This window comes from Piliocolobus tephrosceles, chromosome 21, assembly GCF_002776525.5.
Source record: "Piliocolobus tephrosceles isolate RC106 chromosome 21, ASM277652v3, whole genome shotgun sequence".
Taxonomy (NCBI): Eukaryota; Metazoa; Chordata; class Mammalia; order Primates; family Cercopithecidae; genus Piliocolobus; species Piliocolobus tephrosceles.
This window is the reverse complement of record NC_045454.1, coordinates 14,981-39,406: the sequence shown is the minus strand read 5'-3', so window position 1 is coordinate 39,406 and position 24,426 is coordinate 14,981. Positions and strand designations below refer to the sequence as shown.

The 24,426-nt window shown below is 52.2% G+C and overlaps 1 protein-coding gene across 1 annotated transcript in view; it reads right to left on the bottom strand.

The window, feature by feature from the left end:
* Positions 1-1,769: 1,769 nt before the first annotated feature.
* LOC111527761 (collagen alpha-3(V) chain) overlaps positions 1,770-24,426 on the bottom strand; it is a 37,284-nt gene continuing 14,627 nt past the window's right edge. The window contains exons 24-59 of the mRNA XM_031934917.1: positions 22,601-22,654; positions 21,327-21,371; positions 21,056-21,109; positions 20,898-20,942; positions 20,250-20,303; positions 20,096-20,149; positions 19,573-19,626; positions 19,341-19,448; positions 19,101-19,190; positions 18,784-18,837; positions 17,833-17,940; positions 17,604-17,711; positions 17,469-17,522; positions 16,788-16,841; positions 14,650-14,757; positions 14,520-14,573; positions 14,266-14,319; positions 14,103-14,156; positions 13,917-13,970; positions 13,267-13,374; positions 11,477-11,530; positions 11,249-11,302; positions 10,899-10,952; positions 10,548-10,601; positions 10,261-10,368; positions 10,039-10,092; positions 9,421-9,474; positions 9,131-9,238; positions 8,772-8,825; positions 8,651-8,686; positions 7,986-8,039; positions 7,171-7,381; positions 6,948-7,060; positions 5,066-5,134; positions 2,856-3,095; positions 1,770-2,762 (exon numbers count right to left, since the gene is read on the bottom strand). Of these exons, the coding sequence (XP_031790777.1) occupies positions 2,616-2,762; positions 2,856-3,095; positions 5,066-5,134; positions 6,948-7,060; positions 7,171-7,381; positions 7,986-8,039; positions 8,651-8,686; positions 8,772-8,825; positions 9,131-9,238; positions 9,421-9,474; positions 10,039-10,092; positions 10,261-10,368; positions 10,548-10,601; positions 10,899-10,952; positions 11,249-11,302; positions 11,477-11,530; positions 13,267-13,374; positions 13,917-13,970; positions 14,103-14,156; positions 14,266-14,319; positions 14,520-14,573; positions 14,650-14,757; positions 16,788-16,841; positions 17,469-17,522; positions 17,604-17,711; positions 17,833-17,940; positions 18,784-18,837; positions 19,101-19,190; positions 19,341-19,448; positions 19,573-19,626; positions 20,096-20,149; positions 20,250-20,303; positions 20,898-20,942; positions 21,056-21,109; positions 21,327-21,371; positions 22,601-22,654 (2,832 nt within the window). The 3' untranslated portion in view covers positions 1,770-2,615. The remainder of the gene's footprint in view (positions 2,763-2,855; positions 3,096-5,065; positions 5,135-6,947; positions 7,061-7,170; positions 7,382-7,985; positions 8,040-8,650; positions 8,687-8,771; positions 8,826-9,130; positions 9,239-9,420; positions 9,475-10,038; positions 10,093-10,260; positions 10,369-10,547; positions 10,602-10,898; positions 10,953-11,248; positions 11,303-11,476; positions 11,531-13,266; positions 13,375-13,916; positions 13,971-14,102; positions 14,157-14,265; positions 14,320-14,519; positions 14,574-14,649; positions 14,758-16,787; positions 16,842-17,468; positions 17,523-17,603; positions 17,712-17,832; positions 17,941-18,783; positions 18,838-19,100; positions 19,191-19,340; positions 19,449-19,572; positions 19,627-20,095; positions 20,150-20,249; positions 20,304-20,897; positions 20,943-21,055; positions 21,110-21,326; positions 21,372-22,600; positions 22,655-24,426) is intronic.

The following is a 24,426-nucleotide window of genomic DNA, read 5'->3' as shown; positions in this document are numbered from 1 at the left end:
GAGACGGGGTTTCACCGTGTTAGCCAGGATGGTCTCGATCTCCTGACCTCGTGATCCGCCCGTCTCGGCCTCCCAAAGTGCTGGGATTACAGGCTTGAGCCACCGCGCCCGGCCTGTTTTGTTTTGTTTTTAGAGACAAGGTCTCACTCTGTTGCCCAGGCTGGAGTACTGCGGTGTGATCATAGCTCACGGCAGCCTCCAGCTCCTGGCCTCCAGTAATTCTCCTGCCTCAGCCTCCTGAGTAGCTGGAACTGCAGGTGTGCACCACTGTACCTGGCTAAGGTTTTTTTTTTTTTTATTTTTGTAGAAATATGGTCTTGCTATGTTGCCTAGGCTGGTCTGGAACTCCTGGCCTCAAGCGATCTTCCTACCTTGGCCTCCCAGAATGCTGGGGTTGCAGGAGTGAGCCACCTCACCCAGCCTGATTCCATTCATATGAAATGGACATTTCAGTCCAGAAGAGGCAAATCCTTACAGACAGAAAGCAAATTCGTGGTTGCCTACAGCTGGGAGGTTGGAAAGACATGCAGAGTGACCACTAATGGGTATAGGATTTCTTTTAATTATACAGCTTAAATGGGTGAATTATATGGTATGTGAATTCTATCTTAATAAATCAGTTAAAAATATACTTCAAACCAACATCTAAATCCTAATTCAAATCATCCCAAACCAAACTTTTTTTTTTTTTTTGAGACAAGGTCTTGCTGTGGTTTCACCCAGGCTGGAGCACAGTGGTGCAACCTCAGCTTACTGCAATCTCCACCTCCCAGGCTCAAGTGATTCTCCCACCTCAGCCTCCTGAGTGGCTGAAACCACAGGCATGCTCCTCCATGCCCAGCTAATTAAAAAAAATTTTTTTTTTTGTAAAGAGGCCAAACTTCTGGTTTAAGCTGTCTTGGGCCTCCCAGCCCAAGCTGACAATTCTCAACTTTTCCTCTAGGAGCCTGGGTGAATAAATAGGCCTATCATCTCCAGTGAGTCTCATTAAAATTGGATTCCCAAAAGACACACCTAATTAATACAGGTGGTGACAGGTACATCAGATGAGACAAGAGCCAGATCCCAAGAGAGATATGGGCCACATCAGATGAAAGAGATCAAGAGCTGGGTGAGGTGGGTCATGCCTGTAATTTCAACAGCTCAGGAGGCTGAGGTGGGAGGATCGCTTAAGGCCAGTACTTTGAGACCAGCCTCGACAACAAAGCAAGACAACCTCTCCCTACACACACACACACACACACAAAACAACCTAGCTGGGTGTGATGGTGCATGCCTGTGGTCCCAGGTACTCAGGAGGCTGAAGAAGGAGGATCACTTGAGTCCCAGAGTTGGAGGCTGTAGTGAGCCATGATCACGCCATTGCACTCCAGATTGGGCGACACAGTGAGACCCAGTCTCTAAAAATGAACAAACAAGGGCCGGGCGCAGTGGCTCACACCTGTAATCCCAGCACTTTGGGAGGCTGAGGTGGGGGATCACCTGAGGTCAGGAGTTCAAAACCAGCCTGGCCAACAAGGTGAAATCCCATCTCTACTAAAATTACAAAAATTAGCTGGGCATGGTGATGCACACGTGTAACCCCAGCTTCTAGGGAGGCTGAGGCAGGAGAATTGCTTGAACCTGGGAGGCGGAGGTTGCAGTGAGCCAAGCTTGCACCACTGTACCCCAGCCTGGGCGACACAGCGAGACTGCGTCCCAAAGATAAATAAATAAAACAAAAATAAAAACAAGCAAAAAAATTTAAAAAAGAAATACAGAGACGAAAACACAGTTCATCAGTTTATTCTCAGATGTGAGATGCAAATTATGCCCTATGGCCTGGCGGTGGGGGGGCCGGGCTTGGGCTGGAATCTCTCATCATATCCCAGCCTTCCCTAAGAAGGAAGCAGATGAAATCTACAACAGGGGGGATTTTCCCTTTTAATACAGACCCAGGTATAAATAGGGCAGCACCATTAGGATCCTGATTCCCCCCCACCATCTTGGTCCCCGATTCACCTGGCATGGCAAGGTGAGCCTGGGGAGGTGGGGGGCAGGGGGAGGGGATTTGCAGAGCTGGGCTGAGGCAGGAGAAGAAACATACAGCTCAGTCAAGGGAAGTCCCACTTCCCTCTGTAGTCTGACTTTAGTCCTTTCACCGTGGAAGTGGAAAGGATCAAAGGGGGTGGGGGTCCCAGCCTGGGATCAGGAGACATCCAGTGCTTAACTCTGGGGAAGGGTAGCACCAAAAGGTGTGAAGGGCAGCGACGGAGGAGTGAGGAGGCAGGCGTTGGGGAATGGGGAGGCTTTTGTTCATCAGCTCTGAGTTAGAAGCTCATTGCATGGGGGTTCAAGAGGTGGGGAGGTGACGCTTGGGGGGGGAGGGAGGGGAGAAAGAGCCAGACTGCAGTATGCCACCTGGAATGGGGTGGGAGGAGGCTGGACCCTTGGGCCAGGGAAGCCCAGCCCCCAGCGCCCTGGAAAGGAGAAGGAATGACTGACCGTGATGAGCGAAGTCACATCCCATTGGCTCCAGAGTCACAGGTAACGATAAATACGGTGGCTTCAAGGCCTCAGCACCAAAGGCACCCCATTCTGGGGCTCCCTCACGGTCCCTCCCACCCCGGACACTCTCAGCTGCTGAAGCAGACGGGGCCCAGTTCAAACCCAAACTTCTGGTTCGTCTGGCCAAAGTCAGTGGCCGCCACATCCCACAGGGGCAGAAATCCCGCTCGAGAGGAGCTGAATTCGAAAAGGGTCTTCGTCTGTCCTTTCCGGAGCTGTCCACAGAGAAGATAGAGATGGTGAGTTATGGGGAGGGTGGCTGAGGTCTTGCCTCCCCTCTCCAGCCGGCCACTGCCCCACCCTCTTACCCGGCAGCCATCCTGGGGGACGCTGACGGTGGCTGCTGTCGTCTGGTTGAAGGACAGCTCCTCTCCATTGGTGCCAAGGAAGCGGACGGAGCGGCTGTGGTCACCCGTGGCTTCGTCCAGCCAGGCAGCCGCATTCTGGCAGGAGTAGGTGAGGTTCTGGCGAGCTGTGGCACTCAGCAGTTTCAGGAAGTTTAGCTGCACGACATTCACTGGGGACCCGTCGGCGTCCACGTAGGAGAACTGGTGGGTGGAGGGCAACGCAGAGGGTGAGGGGCTCCATGAGCCTCTTTCGGCAGAACCCACCCCTTGGGAATCTCCATCCACCAGCAGACAACCCACCCCTCCCATGTCGCCATCTCTGAAAAGGTCCCACCAGCCACCTGGAGATCCCTGGCAGAATCCCAAGAGTCACCTGCACATCCACTCTGTCCACCTCTCCATCCAGTAGGTCTCCATGCCCACCCCATATGACTTCCCAAATTTTGATTGCTTCATCCACCAATCCAGGGTTTTAACACACCCAACCCCACCCGGAAGTCACAACTCTACCTCCACTCTTGTGAGCCACTGGATCTAGAGAGCTCACTGTCTCCTGAATACCCGATTTCTGCCCTGTCCAATATGGCAGCCATGTGTCTTGAAATGCGGCCAATTTGAAGGAGGGGCTGTTTTTTACTTTATTTAATTTTTTTCCCTTTTTTGGTGAGTGGGGGTTGGGGTCTTGCTCTTTTGCCCAAGTTGGAGTGCACTGGCACAATTCTGGCTCATTCCAGCCTCCATCTCCTGAGCTCAAGTCATCCTCTCATCTCAGCCTCCCAAGTAGCTGGGACTACAGGTGCACACCACCATGCCTGGCTGGGATTTTTTTTTTTTAACTTCATTTAATTTTTTTTAACTTAAAAAAATTCATAACTAGTGACTGAGCTTTAATCCAGTTATCAGAAAGCTTATGTTTGGAACAACTTGAGTCTGAATCTACTTTTTTTTTTTTTTTTTTTTTTTTGAGACGGAGTCTCGCTCTGTCGCCCAGGCTGGAGTGCAGTGGCCAGATCTCAGCTCACTGCAAGCTCCGCCTCCCGGGTTCGCGCCATTCTCCTGCCTCAGCCTCCCGAGTAGCTGGGACCACAGGCACCGCCACCTTGCCCGGCTAGTTTTTTGTATTTTTTAGTAGAGACAGGGTTTCACCGTGTTAGCCAGGATGGTCTCAATCTCCTGACCTCGTGATCCACCCGTCTTGGCCTCCCAAAGTGCTGGGATTACAGGCTTGAGCCACCGTGCCCGGCCCTGAATCTACTTTTTGAACTGTTGTTCAATGGTTTTATGAAATCTAAATATAGATCAAATATTCCCAATAAAATTTAGCATTTAAATTGTGATGTACTATAAATGTAAAATCTCCATCAGATTTTGAAGAGCTAATATGAAAAAAATACAAAATATCTTAATAATGCTTTTTCTCTTTCTTTCTTTCTTTCTTTCTTTCTTTCTTTCTTTCTTTTTTTTTTTTTTTTTGAAATCTCACTCTGTTGCCCAGGCTGGAGTACAGCGGTATGGTTTTGGCTTACTGAAACCTCCACCTCCTGGGTTCAAGCGATTTTCCTGTCTCAGCCTCCCAAGTAGCTGGGATTACAGGCACGCACCACCACACCTGGCTAATTTTTTGTATTTTTAGTAGAGATGGGGTTTTACCACATTGGCCAGGCTGGTCTCGAACTCCTGACCTCAGGTCATCCGCCCACCTTGGCCTCCCAAAGTGCTGGGATTACAGGCATGAGCCACTGTGCCCAACCATGTGACTTTTTCTTTTTCAAATTCACCAGATCCTGTCTTGACTCTGAACCTTTGCATATGCCATTCCCTCTTCCTGGAACACTTGTCCGTGCCCTTCCTAGCTTGCTAACGCAGTGCATTCTTTAGGCTTCAGATGAGCTGTGATTTCTACCAGGAAGCCTTCTGGTCTTTCCAACAAACACTCCTCTGAATTTCCACCATGCCCTGTGCTTCCCCTGTCCTGGCACCATCATTCTCTACGGCAATTGACTGCCTGTTACATATCTGATGCTGACACCTCACCTCCAGCTTGTGATCCCTAGGAAGGTAGAGGCAAGTCTATCCTGTTCATCTCACCTCTCAGAACCCATCCCTCAAACCCACCTGCTGGTTCCTATCAATTTTCATGCCACTCCCCACCTTGGCCTCTGGTGACTCACCTTCTTCCCTCGACGGAATGTGCTATACCAGCCTCCAGGCTTTTCCTTGGACCAGGAGGCCAATTTCACCTGGAGGAGAAAAGCGAGGGTCACTGTAGCTGATGCCCTTGGTGCCACCTAGATCCCATCTGCATTTACTTCCTCACATCGTAGGCTGCTGTGATTATGTCAGGATGTTCTCTGGCTTCTGGGATGGATGGGCTCTGCCAGTGCACAATGGGGGAAAGGGGTTCATGCCCCTGAGGCAGCCCTCACCCAATGACTGATGGGAGTTGGTGGATAAATACCCCAGCTCCCTCGCCTCCAAGGGAGATAGCTCTCAGGTGCCTGTGCTACACAGTCTCCCAGGGCTCCCCAGTGGGATTGAACTCTGGGTCCCTAGTGGTACCATTTTATTTTAATTAATTAATTTATTAATTAATTTTTGAGACAGGATCTCTCTGCTGAAGTGCATGACACAATCATAGCTCACTGCAGCCTCAAACTCCTGGGCTCAAGTAATCCTCCCACCGCAGCCTTCCAAGTAGCTAGAACTACAGGTGTACACCCCCATGCCCAGCTTTTTTTAATTTTCAAGACATGGTCTTGTTCTGTCACCCAGGCTGGAGTGCAGTGGTGTGATCACTGGCTCACTGCAGCCTCGACTTTCAAAGTTCAAGCAAACCTCTGACCCCAGCCTCCTAAGTAGCAGTGAAACCCCATCTCTGCTAAAAAAAAAAAAAAGAAAAGAAAAAGAAAGAAAGAAAGAAAGAAAGAATTAGCTGGGTGTGGTGGTGCATGCCTGTAATCCCAGCTACCGGGGAGGCTGAGGCAGGAGAATTGCTTGAATCTGGGAGGCAGAGGTTGCAGTGAGCTGAGATCATGCCACTACATTCCAGCCACGGAGACAGAGCCAGACTCTGTCACACACACACACAAAAAAACAAAACCGTTCACTGATACTTGTTTTTGCATCAGTATCTGAATTGCACAGCCACTCTATGAAGTAGATACTTTCTTTCTTTTTTATCTTTTCTTTCTTTTTTTTTCTAGACAGAGTCCCACTCTGTCGCCCAGGCTGGAGTGTAATGGTGCAATCTCGACTCACTGCAACCTTTGTCTCCCAGGTTCAAGTGATTCTTCTGCTTCAGCCCCCAAGTAGCTGGGATTACAGGTGCCCGCCACCATGCCCAGCTAATTTTTGTATTTTTAGTAGAGACGAGGTTTCACCATGTTGGTCAGCCTGGTCTGGAACTCTTGACCTCAGGTGATCTGCCCCCCTTGGCCTCCCAAGGTGCTGGGATTACAGGCATGAGATACCATGCCCAGCCTATTGATTTCTTTTGGAGTTTTCCTTCTTTGTCTTCCCATGGAAGGTATGGATTCCAGAAAAGCAGAGAGAGTTTTCTTTTTCTTTCTTTCTTTCTTTCTTTCTTTTTTTTTTTTGAGACAGAGTCTTGCTCTGTCACCCGGGCTGGAGTGCAGTGGCACATCTCGGTTCACTGCAACCTCCACCTCTAGGGCTCAAAAGACCCTCCCACTTCAGCCTCCAGAGTACCTGGGACTACAGGCTCACACCACCATGCCTGGTCAACTTTTTAATTTTTGTAGAAACGGGGTTTTGCTATGTTGCTGAGGCTGATCTCGAACTCCTGACCTCAATCGATCCTTGCACCTCAGCCTCCCAAAATGCTGAGATTATAGGCATGTGCCACCACCTGGCCTTATATTTTTTTCTTTTTGATCCTCTGCAGTAGTCCCAGCTCTTGAGACAGGACTTGGCATACAGTAAGTGCCAGTTGAAGGAAGGATAATGTCCCAGACAAGGTGGGTGTGGGTGTGGGTGTGGGAAGCAGGGGACAGCCCTTCCTGGGGGAGGGGATGAGAGGTTTGGGGCACTCACGATCTCGAACTTCTTGTCAGGATAGAGGCAGGTCTCTCCTCCCGCCGTGAAGTTGCAAAAAACCCTGAACGAGTCCCGCGCGCAGCCCTGGTTGGGGTCAATCCAGTATTCCCCTGCCGCAGAACCAGGCAGGGTGGGTGAGTCCGGTTGGGACCCGATGGACCCCAACCCCCCCACATCCCCAACCTCCGCCTATCCAAGTGGCGGGGGGACCGGACCTCACCATCAGGCAGGTGCGGGTGGTTGCGGTGCAGCTCGTGGCACACGAGGCCCGGGCGCTCCGCAGTGCCAGGAGGACGCCGCAGCTGCTCCAGCTCCAAGCTCAGCGATGTGAGCGAAGCCAGCACCTCCTCCAGGCCGCCCTCCACGACTGGGAGTGGGACTGGGACGAAGCGCCGGCGCCGGCGCAGCCCATGCAGCTCGGCAGGGGGACCCTGGGCGTGGGGGATGGGGACGGAGGAGAAGAGAGGGGAGATGGGGGAGGGAGAGACCGGGAGAAAGAGAGACAGGCAGAGATGAAGAGGCAGAGAGACACAAATGAGAAAGAGGAGGGAGAGAGATAAACAAGGGGCAGAGACAGAGAAAGGAGAGATAAGCAGGAAGGGAGAGACACACAGGAAAGAGAGAGATAGATTCAGAGATGGGGAGAAGCCAAGTTGTAAGAGGACAAAAGAGAAAACGCAAGAAAAGCAGAGACAGAGGGACAGAGAGTGGGGAGAGAGACAAAAGATGAAATAGTGGCGCAAGTATCAAGACAGAGACAGATAAGAAAGATGGAGAGAGCCAGGGAGGAGAGATGGGGTCCGAGAGACAAGACCCAGGTCAGAGCCCCCATGGGTGTTCCCCCAACCCCCACCTCCAGGCCAGACCTTCCCTGGGGTTTTGTAGGGAACTACCCTCTTCACCTACATCCTCTGAACACCTAGTGTGTGCCTGGCCCAGTGGTGGGCACGAAAGGACCCTCTGGGGACACCCAGACATAGTCCTTGCTCTCCCCCCAGGTTTTGGTGCCCAGCCCCCTCTCCCTGTGGAACTCACCGGGGGGCCTGGTGGGCCTGCAGGTCCGGTGTCTCCACGGGGGCCCATGGACCCCTGTAGGGAGAAGTCACTTGGAGAATGAACTCTGTCTATGGAGACCCTTCCCACCAACACTCACACACACACGCACTCACACTTCACACACACACTCACACTCACACACACTCACACGCACACTCACACGCACTCACACTCACACTCACGCACACTCACGCACATACTCACACGCACGCACACTCACGCACACACACGCACGCACACTCACACACACTCACGCACATACTCACACACACACGCACACACACACTCACACACATACAGCCTTGGGGAAGGGACATGAAGTTTTCAGCATTAAGCATCAGACCCAAATTTTCTTTTCATGTTTTAACGTCTCTGAAATCAGCTTCTTAGCATCTTTTGGCAAGTCATAGTTTACTTGGCAGAACTGTTTACTTTCCTAGCAGTTTGTAAAATAATGGTACGTCTTATAATTGATGGCATTTTGGATCTGATGAAATACAACAGTAGGTGTTGAATAAATATTTGTCAAAGGCACGATTGCATGAATAAATAACTAAATGAAGGCAGAGGCGTGGAGGGCTCTGGTAGAGCGGAGGGGATGGGAAGCTGGCGTATGTAAGCCCACGGAAGCAGGGTGTACTCACCGGAGACCCCTTTGAGCCTTTCTGTCCCAGGGGGCCCTGTAGGGTACAGAAAGGAAGAGCTGAGGTCCTGGCTGGCCCGCCATAGTGACCTCATCCCACAAAAGATTCGCTTCATACTCACCGCCACACCTGGAGGACCAGGGTGGCCCAGAGAGCCAATGGGACCAGGGGGGCCCTAGGGAAAGGACATCAGGGTCAGAATTGGTGGGGTACACCCTACTGCCCTGACAGATCGCCAGACAAGCCTTCAGTCCCACCAAAGGAAGACCCGGAACCCTAGACAAGCCTCCAATTCCCCCACAGAGAGACCCCAAACCTCAGACACAGCCTCCAACTTGCCAGTTCTGAGATAGAGCCCCCTATTTTCCCTAGACACACCCTCACTAATCCAGACCCATGTTTCTTAGACCCCACACCCACAGTCTCTCAACCCATCCCCTCCTTCAAACATATTCTTCCCACTGAGGTCAGGACACTCACAGGATCTCCCTTGGGACCAGGGGGTCCCTGCACACCTGGCAACCCCTGATCTCCTTTCTCACCGGCTTCCCCCGGGGGGCCAATGAGACCGATCAATCCAATGTGGCCCTGGAGGACAAAAGAGGCATAGACAGGGGAGGACATGGGACTATTCAGGGAGGTTTTTCTCCTGGAGCCTTAGGGTGATGAGTTTGGGAGCGGAAGATGTGCCAATCTCCCAGCCCCCTGGCCAGGGACAGAGGGAAAGAGGGGAGGAGATGGGGAAGAAAATAATGGAATGATGTCCTTACCTTTTCCCCCTTGGGGCCAGCATCTCCCTTCAGCCCTGGGAGGCCAGAGGGCCCCTGGGAGAAGAGCAAGGGTCAGTCAGGGATTCTCAAATGTGAACTCTCGAGGTCTGTGTGGGTGGTTGGGGGATGGTCAAATGGGAAATTATGCAGATTTCAAACGGGAATTACCAGGGATGGGGGTCAAGGGATGGTCAGTGTAGGCCACCAAGGTGGAATGATGAGAGCTAATGAGGGGTTGATTGGAGGATGGACAACGTGAGTGGTCAGTGGCCAAGGTCAGCCTGGGTGATCAGTGTAGACCATCAAAGTGGAGGGTCAGAGCAGAGGGTTAGTAGAGGTGGGCAGTGTAGACCATCAAGGTGGAAGATTAGGGCAGAGGGTTATAGAGATGGGCAGTGTAGACCATCAAGGTGGAAGGTTAGGGCAGAGGGTTATAGAGATGGGCAGTGTAGATCATCAAGGTGGAAGGTCAGATCAGATGGTTAGTAGAGACGAGCAGTGTGGACACTCAGATGGACGGTCAGTGAGGGTCATCCTGCACCGATGCTCACTAGGTGGTCACTAGGTGCCCAGAGTGGTCCTCAGAGCCAGGGCCTCAGGGATGAACAAGTCTCTTACCAGGGGGCCGGGAGGGCCCATCTGTCCAGGGGCTCCCAGGAGGCCTGGTTCACCCTGAGGATGGAATAGAACATGGGGTGGGCTGCACCCTGTCAGAACCCAGTGTGGACCCCCCACCATGCACCAGGGGCAGCCCCTCCAAATGGTGATGGGATCACAAGCTGGGAGCAGGCAGAAAGGGGCTGGACACGCCCTGTCGCGCCCCTGCCCCGCTCCACTCACCACAGGGCCGGGGATCCCTCGAAGACCCTCAGGCCCCACACGTCCAGGGGGCCCTCGAGCCCCCATTGGACCCGTCCTCCCTGGGGGCCCGTCAGGACCTGGTTCCCCCTGAAATGGACACAGGCAAGGGAGTGGGCCAGAGTCAGGGGGTTCCTGCCTCCTGCCAAGAAGCATCTGGGATCTGGAGGGAGTGGGTGCCTGGGGTGGTCACAGGTCCACCCTCTCCTGATGGCCCCACTGTTGGCCTAGAGTAGTGCAGGGACCCTTCCCCTTGTCAGGGGACTCACCTTGGCACCTTTCTCCCCTTCTCTGCCTTCTCGACCCATGGGGCCTGAAGGACCCTGAGAAGGGAAAGACAATGAGCGGGGTCTAGGGGCTGACTCAGGGTCTGAGGGGTGAGTGGGGGGCTATAGGTGAGTGGGGGTCTGTAAGGTGAGTGGGGTCTGAGGGGTGAGTGGGTCTGTGGGGTGAATGAGGTCTGGGTGAGTGGGGTCTGTGGGTGAGTGGGGGCTGTGGGGTGAGTGAGGACTGTGGGGTGAGTGGGGTCTGTGGGGTGAGGGCTGTGGGATGAATGGGGTCTGTAAGGTGAGTGGGGACTGTAGGTAAGCCGAGGATTCAGGAGGTGGCTTATCACTCACCCTCTTGCCAGGGGGCCCGGGGGCGCCAGGTTCCCCAGAAGCTCCAGGCGGACCCTGAAGGAGACAAGGACACCACTTTTGGTCTCAGCTAACGTTTGAGCCTGACTGTTTTAGGACGCCTAGGACCAGAGGACAGCCTTCCCCAAGCATCACCCGAGCAGCAGGCACTCCCACCTCCCACCTACTGCCTCAAGCTGCTCACATTCCTGGGGGTCCCCAGAGAGATGAAGTGGGAGCACCTGCAGGGACCTTGGGTACCCCACTAGCTCACTCCCCTGCCCCCCAATTCACTCACTCATTAGCTCCCCAACCCCCACTCTCAGCACCACACCCTCTGTTTTCCCACTCACCGGTCCCCCAACATCACCAGGGTCTCCCTTCTCCCCTGGGGAACCATCTATGCCCTGCATAGGGGGAAGACAGAGTTGTGAGGGGTGATGAGGGTACGTGAGAAATGGGGTGGGCTGGGGGACAAAAGAAGGTTATTGGTTCCACTGTCAGGGTCCAGGTCTGTGGGGGTGGGGAAACGGGGACAGAATTAGGAAATATGCCAGGATTGGGGAGGGGGTCACACTCACTGAAACTCCAGGGTCTCCTGGGGGCCCTAGATCTCCGGGGAGCCCCGTGGGGCCCTGGAACACAGAATGATTAATAATCACATCTCTGAATTGTGGAGCAATCATGCATTTATGGAACAGATCAACTGTATCCAGGAACAATTTGGTTTCTGGGGACACATTAGTGAACAAAACATAAAATCCTGGCTTGGTAGAGTGAACATTCTCGTGTTTCATGGGTGCAGGCACTGAGCTAGGAATGCTGCATGCATGATCTCACTGCAGCCTCCTCACAGCCTCCCAGCTCGGGTCTCACAGAGAAAACTGGCCATTAATTTGTCTATTCATTCATTCATCCAACCATTCATCCATCCATCCATCCATCCATCCATCCATCCATCCATCCATCCATCCATCCATCCATCCATCCATCCATCCATCCATCCATTCATCCATCCATCCATCCATCCATCCATCCATCCATCCATCCATCCATTCATCTATCCATCCATCCATTCATCCATCCATCTATCCATCCGTCCATCCATCCATCCATCCATCCATCCATCCATCCATTCACACACTCAGAGAAGAAACACTCCAAACAATGCGATTCAAGTCAAGGTCCCACAGATGCTAAACCCCTTCCTGACCTCCACCCACCCCAAACCCTACTGTGGTGGAGGAAGGGCCTCAACCTTCGCCTCAAGGCCAAATCCCACATCCACCCCAAATCTGACCCAATTCAACCTTAACCTTTACAACAACGTTAGAATGATCCGCTGTGAAATCAACTTTCATGCCATTCAATGATGTATAACCACTGTACGTTTATGTTTCATTCACATATTTATTCACTAATTCACTCATCCATCCATCCATCCATTCATTCACTCATCTCTTCAGTCATTTTGTTCACCTATGGATCTATCCATTCATTCATATTCATCTCTTCAGTCATTTGTTCACTTGTGGATCTATCCATTCATTCATGCATCCATTCACTCATTCACTTACTCGTTTGTCCATTTGGTCACTCATTCATTCATCCATTCATTCACATTCATGCATCTATTAATTTACTTATTCATCCATTAATTTACTCATTCATGCATTCATTCACTCATTTATTCGTACACATGTATTCATTCACATATTCATATGTCCACTGATTTATTCATTTTTCCATTAATTAAATTCACTCATCCACCCATTCATTCACTCGTTCATCCATTCATTCACGCATTTGTTTATCCATTTATTCACTCACGTATTCATCCATCCACTGAGTTATTCACTTGTCCATTCATTAATTCACTCATTCATCCATTCATCCACTCATTCATTCATCCATCCATCCACCCGTTAATTCATTCATCCATGTTCTGGGGGTTGCTCATGAGATCAGTAAATTAGAGGATGCAATCCCTGGCTAGAAGTTTGGGAGAGCTTCGGCCGGGTGTGGTAGCTCACGCCTGTAATCCCAGCACTTTGGGAGGCCGAGGCAGGCAGATCACGAGGTCAGGAGATCGAGACTATCCTGGCCAACATGGCGAAAATCCGTCTTTACTAAAAATACAAAAATTAGGCGGGTGTGGTGGTGCGTGCCTGTAGTCCCAGCTACTCGGGAGGCTGAGGCAGAAGAATCACTTGAACCCGGAAGGCAGAGGGTGCAGTGAGCTGAGATCATGCCACTGCACTCCAGCCTGGTGACAGAGCAAGACTCCATCTCAAAAAAAAGTTTGGGAGGACTTCAAGTACACTCAAAATGCCCCCTCCCATGTCTGCCCCCACTTCCCCCCAGGACTCACCACGTTCCCTTTGGCTCCATCCTCTCCAGGGGGACCTTTCTTGCCTGGGGGTCCAGCAGCTCCAGATGGGCCTGAGTCCCCCTTTTCACCAGTGTCTCCCTTGGGCCCCTTTACAGAAGAGGGCAGAGGTCAGAGTGGTCTGGACTCTCCAGGCATCAAGGATTGGCATACTTGGATTCAGGCATTGGGGTGGTCTGGGACTTTTCTGGGGTCAGGGTTCAGAGTAGCCTAGGTTGTCCAAGGGTCAAAGGTCAGAAGGAGCTGGGACTTATGACAGTGAAAGATCTGGACGGTCTAGGTGCCCACTGGTCACGTGCAAGGTCGGCCTAGCCCATGTGCTGCTCTTGAGCGAATTAGAAGAGGGGCTCCCTGTGGGCAACTCATCCCCAAGTCAGGACTCATGACTCAGATTTGAGCCCTCACCTATCTCCTGGGCCATGCAGTCTTGTGTAGTGTGCAACCTACAGAGCTGTACATAGCAGCCCTATCTGAGACCTTCCAAGTGTCTTTCCTCAAGGTAATCAGGGATGGCCACAGGACCGGGGTAAGTGGATGGCCTTGGACTGCCCAGAGGTCAAAGTGGCCCAAGATGCCCAGGGGTCAGGGGTTCCCTGAGTTGGGTGCAGGGACCACATCACACAGTCACTCACCGGGATGCCTGGGGCTCCCGGAGGCCCTGGGTCTCCAGCCTCCCCTGGCTCACCCTGCAGGAGGCAACGTGAGAGTGGGGAAAGGTCCCATCCTAGCAGACAAGGAGGGGCTCCCCAGAATGTCCCTGCCCAATAGGACTAGATTTCTCTCTTCCCCCCGTGCAGCCCCTGCCTTCCCTCACTCACCTTCTCACCTACAGCGCCTGGCTGACCAACTCCTCCGGGCAGTCCTGGAGTGCCCTGGAGAGACAGCAAGAGGTAGGAGTGGGACAGTGGAATCCCAACATCCTCTTCTTAGGAAATGGGTGTCCCCATTTCTGAGCCATGCTGGCCCCCCAAGAGTTCTCACCTCTGATCCACTGGGACCTTGGGGACCCCGAGGACCTGGAGCTCCATGGGGACCCTGTGGAAGGTCAGCATTAGTATCCAGTGACCATAGAGCCCACCCCGCCCAAAAGGCCACAGTGACCACAGATACCACTCTCGATGCTGGTGACCCTCAGGGCCCTTAAAATGACAATGTCCCTCAAATGAATCTAATGCCTGCCCCCACCCTATAAAGCCACCACCCTCCCGCTCCCACCTTCCTCTGGGAGTGCATACCATGGACCCGACGTCTCCGACCTCCCCTTTCTCTCCGGGAGGGCCTGGCAGCCCCTGTGGTACAAAGAACCAAGATTGGGGCACCAGGTAGGCAGAACCAGAGGTGCCACCCCCAAACCCAGATACCCACCTGTAGTCCAGGAGGGCCAATCACCCCCACAAAGCCTCTGACTCCATCATCTCCTTTCTGCCCAAAGAGGCCTGGGGGTCCCCGGCGCCCCTGAGCCCCGTCTGCTCCCTGACGGAGAATACAAACCCGGGCACATTTAAGGTCTGGGTCAGGGATTAGGGCAGATTGAGTCTCAAGGGTCAAGACTGAGGTTAAGGGTTGGAGTCAGGATTCAGATTAAGTTTAGGGAGGGTCAGGGTTGAGTTGGAGTTGGGGTCCAGGTTAAGGAACAGGGCTTGGGAATGAAGTCAAGGGTTGAGTCAAAGTGTTAAACAGTGAGTCAGATTTGCCGTTGAGGTTCAGGTCATGGGCAGGGTTCATATGGGGTTCAGATGGAATTTAGGGTTGGGTTTGAGGTTGGAGCCAGGGTCGTATTCAAAGTTTGAGTTCAGGTCTGGGGTCAGTATTGGAAGAGTGGGTCAGAGTTGGGGTTAAGGATAGGGCCATATGTTCCTATTGTATGGTAATAAATAAACACAAAAGGACAGGTCTGGGTCAGGGCTTGGTTAAGAGATTGGAAGATAAGGCTTTTGTTTGGTTGGTCATTTTTGTTTGTTTGTTTTTGTTTGTTCTGCCTTGCTTTGCTTTGTTTTGTTTTGAGGAGTCTCACTCTGTCACCCAGGCTGGAGTGCAGTGGCGAGATCTCTGCTCACTGCAACCTCTGCCTCCCTGGTTCAAGCAATTCTCCTGCTTCAGGCTCCTGAGTAGCTGGGATTACAACCGGGTGCCACCGTGCCTGGCTTTCTCTCTCTCTCTCTCTCTCTTTTTTTCTTTTCCTTTTTTGAGACGGAGTCTCCCTCTGTCACACAGGCTGGAGTGCAGTGGTGCCATCTTGACTCACTGCAACCTCTACCTCCGGGGTTCAAGCAATTCTCCTGGCACAGTCTCCCAAGTAGCTGGGATCACAGGGGCCCGCCACCATGCCCGGGTAAGTTTTTTTGTATTTTTAGTAGAGATGGGGTTTCATCGTTTTGGCCAGGATGATCTTGAACTTCTGACCTCAGGTGATCCACCTGCCTTGGCCTCCCAAAGTACTGGGATTACAGGCATGAGTCACCGTGTCTGGCTGAAGATAAGGTTTGAGTAGGACTGAGGTTAAGGTCATGAGCAGAGTTGAGACTGGGGCTGAAATGGGGTTCAGAGCTGGGTTTAGGATGGAATTTAGTTCAATTTTAGGGCTGAGTATATATTGAACATCGATATAGAGGGGCAGATCAAGGTTGAGGATGAGGATTGAACCAGATTCTGGGGTTGAGTCCATATTGGGTGTTGGTATTGAGGGGAAGACATGGTTGGGCAGGGATTGAATCAAATTCTGAGGTTGAGTTTACATTGGGTGTTGTCACTGAGGGGAAGACATGGCTGGGTTGGGATTAGGCCAGATTCTGGGGTTGAGTTCACATTGGGTGTTGGCATTGAGAGGAAGACATTGTTGGGTTGGAACTGACTCTGATTCTGGGGTCAAGTTCATATTGGGTGCTGGTATTGAGGGGAAGACATGGTTGGGTTGAGATTTACTCAGATTCTGGGGGTGAGTACGTATTGGGTGTTGGCATTGAGGGGAAGACATGGTTGGAGTTGGGATTGAGCCAAATTCTGGGGGTGAGTTCATATTGGGTGTTAGTATTGAGGGAAAGACATGGTTGGGTTGGGATTGGGCCAGATTCTGGGGTTGAGTTCACATTGACTGTTGACACTGAGGGGAAGACGTGGTTGGGTTGAGATTGTGCCAAATTCTGGGGTTAAGTTCACATTGGGTGTCGGTATTGAGAAGAAGACATGGTTGGGTTGGGGTTGACTCCGAATCTGGGGTTGGGTTCATACTGGGTGTTGATATTGAGGGGAAGACATGGTTGGGTTGAGATTGAATAAGATTCTGAGGGTGAGTTCATACAGAGTGTTGGTATTGAAGGGATGACATGGTTGGATTAGGATTGACTCCGATTCTTGGATTGAGTTCACATTGGGTGTCAGTACTGAGGGAGGACCAGGGTTGGGTTTGAGGTTTGGATTGAGTCAGTGTGCTTCCACTGTCATTTGCTCCCACTATCCCTCCCATCAAGGATCCAGAGAAGGACTGCAAAGCTGGGGGCACTCACCGGGGGACCTGGGTGTCCTGCAGGACCCCGTATCCCTGGTTGTCCAGGTGGGCCCTGGGAGAACGGGAAACGGAATCAAAAAATTCCCTCAGGTTTAAGATTAGAGAGGGCACTGGAGCTATCAATCACTGCCTCCCAACCCACATTCCCTACCAGGGAGCAACAGCTACATCCCCCCAAATCCTGTCTTCTCAGCCACCGACTGACGGGATCAGACAAACATCTGTCCTAAGCCAAGCCCTGGCCATCAGGACCTTTCCTCACAAGTTCCACCAAGACCCAGGGACGAAGCTGGCTCAATGATACAAGACACTGGGTCTGATGTTTGCGGGGTATCAGATGTTAGTTGGGTATCAGATGCCTCAGTGCCTGCCATGCAGAGTCACGGGCAGAGGGAAGGACATGTCACTAAGAATGGAGAAGGAGGTTACCCGCACCCCAGTGCCTTTCCAGTTCTTTGGGAGCCCCAGCTATCCCTATCCTCTCCGCATTTGGGTTCTGTGGACCCATTGCGCCAGGCAGCTCAAGTACCTTCTGTTGCATGTAGGTATCAAGATGGTACCCTAGAAGGCAGAAAACTCCATGGCCTCTCCTACCCCATGAAGAATGATCTCTACATCCCTGGCCTCCTCTCTCTTCTGCTACCCACCCCACCCCGCCTCACTGCGGATCTCCACTCACCGCATCTCCTTTATCGCCTTTACTCCCCTTGTGTCCAGGGGCACCCACATCTCCCTGCAGAGGAAATGGGATGAAGACCCAGCTTCCATTCACCCCCATCCTCCCCTGGACCCTTCCTCTCTGTGAACTCCTCACCTTGTCCCCTTCCTCGCCAGAAGGCCCAGCAGCTCCAGGGGGTCCCAGAGGCCCCAGGGGCCCTGGGATCCCATCTTTGCCAGTGGGGCCAGGGGGACCACGTTCTCCCTGTTGTGGGAAATGGAAAGGGGGATGTCAGAGCAAGAATGTCCTGCAGGAGCCATGTCCTGGGGTGTGGCAGGGCCAGACCCTGAGGAGGCCCTAAGAATGGGATGGGCAAGTCACTTACCGGGGACCCCTTCTCGCCTGCAGGGCCAACGGGGCCTTGGCTGCCACTTTGGCCAGGAAGTCCAATGCCTCCTGCTGGGCCCACAGGACCCCGCTCACCAGGGGATCCCTGAAAACAGGGAGACGAATCAGGAATAATACCAGTAGTAGCTCTCCTTTACGGAGGATTTTCAAGCCACTAGGCACTGAGTTCTGTGGTTACCAGGATTATATCTAACCTGTTCCCTTCCTGCAGCGGCCAGAGGGTGCCTGTGAGCACTTGAGGGGCTGGGCACATTCCTCCCCTGCTCAAGAACCCTCCATGGCTCCCATCTCACTTAGAACAAAAGCCAAAGTCCTCCTGGTGGGGTATATATATATACATTTGTAGAGACAGGGCCTGGCTATGTTGCCCAGGTTGGTCTCAAACTCCTGGGCTCAAGCAATCCTCCAGCCTCAGCCTCCCAGAGACCTAGGATGACAGGCATGAGCCACCACACCTGGCCCAAGAAAAGGGGTTTTTATATGTTGGTGGCCAACACACAGGTAAGTATTTGTTGGATAAATGATCTCAAGGAGGTTTGTGATCATACATGAGATGAGGCTTCTCATCATGGCTATTTTACAGACAAGGAAACTGAGGCTTGCCAAGGAATACAACAGCCCAGCCAGTGAGCAACAGAACTGACGTTGGCCCACTGCAACCTCCACCTCCCAGGTTCAAGTGATTCTCCTGCCTCAGCCTCTAGAGTACCTGGGATTACAGGCATTCACCGCCATGCCTGGCTGATTTTTGTATTTTTAGTAGAGACAGGGTTTCACCGTGTTGGTCAGGTTGATCTCGAACTCCTGGCCTCAAGGGATTCGCCTGCCTTGGCCTCCATCATGGGTTTTATCATGACAATGTCAAGCTTCCAAGACACCTTGAGTTCCCTCCACCCTGCCCCCACCCAGCACAGGGGGTTATACTTACATTGGCCCCCACAGGCCCCGGGGGGCCCTTATCACCCTTCAAGCCAGTAGGTCCCTGAAGTAGGAGATAATTCACAGTCAAGAGACTCCCAAGGGTGTCCCCAAGTCCTGTCTTCCTCTGTGGGGAGCTCACAGTCCCCACCTCTCTCCTGGGACTGGACACTGAGCTTTGAGGGATCAGCCTTCTCCAGTTCCCTCCAGCATTTTTTTGCTTTCATCACTTCCCACACCCCAAATGCCATTCCCCCATCCCTCCCCCGACCCCCCCATCCTTTCCTTCTCTAAGGGACATGCAGGAGGGTCTCCAAAGATACTCACCGGGTCCCCAGGGCCCCCCTTGGGGCCGGGAAAGCCCCTGAGTCCAGCTGGCCCTTCCTTCCCAAGGGGTCCTGGTGGTCCCAGCTCCCCCTGCAGGAGTGCAGAGGAGGGAAGTCAAGCTCCAGGGAGGGGATGTCTCCGTCCAGTCTGTGACTCAGGGCCCCTCCCCCATGAGACTGATTCCGAGCCTTTGGTTGATCTTGGATGTTCAACCAAGACCTCTAATGGACAGTGTCTCACCTTCGCCCCCTCTCTGCCTTCCAGGCCAGGAAGACCTTGTTCACCAGGAGGTCCAGGGGGGCCTGGAGGCCCCCTTTCACCCAGAGGTCCCACTTCTCCTGTCTTTCCCTGGTGAGGAAGAAGGTTCCTCTTGAGTTGGGGTGGCCCAGGGGAGTCGCTTAGGAGTCCAGCCTTCCCCTAAGTATCCCCCAACTGGTACAAAACAAGGGAGGTTTATGGAGTCCATTCTGACCTGAGGGCCTAAGACACCAGCTGGTCCAGGCGGGCCTGTCTGACCTTGGAAACCCTAGAGAGAAAAATTAAATGGGGGTGGGGGGTGTTACATGGGGGAAGGGATGGGGGACGGGGAGACAGGGAAGACCTGATAGGATCAGCAATCTGGCCACTGGTGCGGTGGCTCACGCCTGTAATCACAGCACTTTGGGAGGCAGAGACGGGTGGGTCACTCGAAGCCAAGAGTTTGAGACCAGCCTGGCCAATATGATGAAGCCCCGTCTCTACTAAAAATACAAAAATTAGCCAGGCACGGTGGCACGCGCCTGTAGTCCCACTCAGGAGGCTGAGGCAGGAGAATTGCTTGAACTCGGGAGGCAAAGGTTGCAGTGAGCCAAGATCGCCCCACTGCACTCTAGCCTGGGTGACAGAGTGAGACTGTGTCTCAAAAACAAAACAAAACAAAAAAACAAAACACACACACACACACACACACACACAAGAAAAAAGGATCAGGAATCAAAGGTTGAGGGGTTACTCACCAATTCTCCTCTCTGTCCAGGGTGCCCTGGTCGCCCATCTTTACCTTGGTGACCCTGCGGATGAGGTGGGAAAGAGTTGGGGCACAGATACAGGGCTTCGTCCCTTCCCATATCCTCCACCCACCCAACCCCCAATGAGGGTGACCTCACTCACAGGGGGGCCCTTTGGCCCAGGGAATCCTGGAGGGCCTTGCAGACCAGGGAGGCCCTGAAATGGAACCGGAAGTCATTGTCTCATCCTTCCTCCCTCTTTGCCCACTCCCTGAGCCCCACATAATGACAACAGGATCTAGCACACATTGAGTGCTTATTGCATGCCAGGCACGGGCAGGGCATTCTCCGCACAGTCAGTCATTTTATTCACCACTGCGGCTGGGAGACTGAGGTTACTCCCATTTTACAGAGGAGAAAACTAAGGCACAGAGAGGTTAAGTGACTTGCCCAAGGTCACACAGTAGGTGAATGGCAGAGCCAGCACTTGAACTCATGGCTCTCTGACTTCAGAGGCTGTGCTCCTTTTTTTCTTTTCTTAAAGATGGAGTCTTGCTCTGTCACCCAAGCTGGAGTGCAGTGGTGTGATTAGATCACAGCAGCTTCCAACTCCTGGGCTCAAGCAATCCTCTCATCTCAGCCTCCAGAGTAGCTGGGACTACAGGCGTGCACCACCATACCCAATTAAACTGTGCTCTTACTACTGCATGATAATGTCTCTTCATGTCTTGGGCTTGTCCTCCACTCAGAATCTCTCTCTCTGACACACATACACATGCACATTCACACACACACACACACACACTCTCACCTTTTCTCCAGGGATCCCGGGGGCCCCGTCCTGGCCCACATCGCCCTAGGACAGAGTGAATGAGACTCAGGCCCCAGAACAAACTCAACTGGGAAGAACTGGGAGGGACTGGCTGAGCCTGAGGCATGGGGGGCCTTGACTGCCCACCCATCCCATACCTTGGGGCCTGGTTGCCCTGTGGCACCCGGTTGCCCCCTCTCTCCACGGGAGCCCTAAACAAAAAAAAGGCAAAGATCAGATATGAGGGGGTGGGGGAGCCTGGGAGATGAGACCAAGTCTTCCAGGTGCCCTCCCCTTGTGACTCCCTCTCCAGGGACATTGATATAACCCAAACCCTTTCCCTGCCCTCTGATGACCTCTCCACCACCTTTCCTTCCCAGCCCTGTCCCCAGGTCCCAGCAGGGTAGGGGGCACTCTCTGTTTTCTTACTGGTGGTCCCCGCTCTCCTTCCAGGCCTGGCTGTCCTGCCTTTCCCTGAAAATAAATTGTAAGAGAGAAAGCAGAAGAGAATTAGGGTGCAAAGGCATGATGCAAACACAAAAAGGCACCCAATCACATACCCAGAAAGCTGTCTGCCACACATTTATTCACAAGCCTTTCAGTCATACACATACACACAAATACAACTTATACTCAAAACCACACAGATCTCAAACACACAATTGTAACTATGATTGCATCTACAGAGTCCAAACGTGCAAGCATCTTTGGCCACAGAGACATGTATTTATCACAGTTGTGCAGTATGCATACATGATTGCATGCAATCATGGCATGCGTTTGGCAATCCACAGCCTGAAGATGACACAAAACTCATCATGCAATGCATCTCTTGCACACATGTATATACACTGTCAACATATGCAGGCCCAGATTCAGCTGAGGACTTTGTCCTGATAAGCACAGCAGTATACATACACTCATGAATATAAATACAATGTTCATTAACACTGTTACAATACACACATAACAACACAAATACAATACATGCCTGTGTACACATCACTCAGTGTGCACGGAAACACACACATGTGTATACACGTCCTTTCATGCATGTGTACAAGCTTCTTGCACACATTCATGCCCACCATCATGCAAAGTGCATGCAGATTCATGCCCTTGTTCACCCAGGCACAGGCCTGCAGGCTGCGGCGTTCAAACCCTGTCTCATTTATATTGAAAGATACACGAGGCCAGGTGCAGTGGCTCACGCCTGTAATCTCAGCACTCTGGGAGGCCGAGGCGGGCGGATCACGAGGTCAGGAGATGGAGACCATCCTGGCTAACACAGTGAAACCCCGTCTCTACTAAAAAATACAAAAAGTTAGCCGGGCGTGGTGGTGGGCGCCTGTAGTCCCAGCTACTTGGTAAGCTAACGCAGGGAATCATTTGAAACAGGGAGGCCGAGATCACATCACTGCACTCTAGCCTGGGCGATAGAGGCAGACTCCATCTCAAAAAAAAAAAAAAAAGAAAAGAAAGATACATGAAACACACATACACATACTTAAAGTCATATTCATGTTAATACCATGTGTAATCACCTACATGTGTCATGCATTGCATACAACAGCATGTGTGCACACAAGTGCTTCCAGGCATAGACACAGACACTCAGGGTCTACCCATCATCAGACACAACCACACATGCTGTTTCCCTCAGACAAGTTCGCGCCTCTCCCTTACCCCTGGTCATGACTCACCGACTTCCCTTTCTCTCCTATGGGTCCCAGGGGCCCGGGAAATCCAATGGATCCCTGAGTGGAGAGAATTAGAAAGAAGACCTGAGGGTGAGGAGTGAGTGGTGGGTGGAACTGGCCCCTCATACCATCCTTTGAGGCATCTCCAGGTCACTGATTCCAGAAGCTTCCTTGGTCTCTACAGACCCAGCCTCCTACAAGGCAGCCCTCTTCTCTCCTCTCACTTCCCCTCCTCCCTTCTCGTTTCACTGCAGCAAAACTGACCTCCTCGATGGTCCTTGGGCACAGCAGTATATTCCTGCCTCAGGGCCTTTGCACTGGCTGCTCTCTTTGGCTGAAACTCCCGTCTCCTAGGTCTCCACAAAGTCAGCCACTCCTGACCATTTAGATCTCATTCAGATGTCACCTCCTTAGAATGCCTTTCTGCCACCATCCTGGCTTCCACACTGCCGAAGTTACCCTCTGTCTGTCACATTGTGCCATTTTGTTTTCCCAAGAACAATTGCATTGAAATGACCCTTATTGACTTACTTATTCAATGACCGTTTTCCCCCACTGTAGCATAGCTCACTGGTCTTATACCCCACTGCCTAGCACACGGTGAATGCTTTTTAATATTTGTTAACTGACTCCAGTCCATGCCGGAGGAACCGTGCCTCCGCCTGGGGGAAGACATCACAGGCTCTGGTATCCTCTCCCACACTCACTGTGCAGACTTGAGTTCAGATCAGAAAAAACAGTCGCCCGAGTTACCCAGTCTGTGGCGGCATCCCACCTCAAAGCCCATTTCAGGCTCCCTCTACTCTCCCTTCCCATCTGGGGTTTCCATGGTCCCTATACTCTTTTTTTGTTTGTTTTGTTTTTAAGAGACAAAGTCTCACTTTGTCACCCAGGCTGGAGCGCAGTGGTGCAATCACAGCTCACTGCAGCTTCAACCTTCTGGGCTCAAGTGATCCTCCCGCCTCAGCCTCCTGAATAGCTGGGACTACAGATGCACGCCACCATGTCCAGCTAATTTAAAAAATAAATTTCTAGTAGATATGGGGTCTCACTATGTTGCCCAGGCTGGTCTTGAACTCCTGACCTCTAGCGATTCTCCTACTTCAGCCTCTGAAAGTGCTGAGAGTACAGGTGTGAGCCACCACACCTGGCCCCGACACTCTTCGAGGGTCCTGAACACATGCACACAAGGACTTTCTAAAACCTTAGTCTGTGCCAGGTACACTGGCTTACATTTGTAATCCCAGCACTCTGGGAAGCCAAGGTAGGAGAATCACTTGAAGCTGCAAGTTTGAGATCAGCCTGGGCAATGTAGTGAGACCCTGTCTCTGTAAAACATTAAAAATTCATCAGGTGATGTGCACCTGTGGTTCCCAGCTACTCAGGAGATTGAGGGAGGAGGACTGCCTGAGTCCAAGAATTGGGGGCTGCAATGAGCTATGATTGCACTATTGCACTCCAGCCTGAATGACAGAGCGACACCCTGTCTGAAAGGAAAGCAAGCAAGCAAGCAAGCAAGAAAGAAAGAAAGAAAGAAAGAGAGGCCGGGTTCGGTGGCTCATGCCTGTAATCCCAGTACTTTGGGAGGCCGAGGTGGGCGGATCACGAAGTCAGGAGATTGAGACCATCCTGGCTAACCCCGTCTCTACTAAAAAATACAAAAAATTAGCCGGGCGTGGTGGTACTTGGGAGGCTGAAGCAGGAGAATGGCATGAACCCAGGAGGCAGAGCTTGCAGTGAGCCAAGATTGCACCACAGCACTCCAGCCTGGGCGACAGAGCGAGACTGCATGGAGAAAGAAAGAAAGAAAGAAAAGAAAGAAAGAAAGA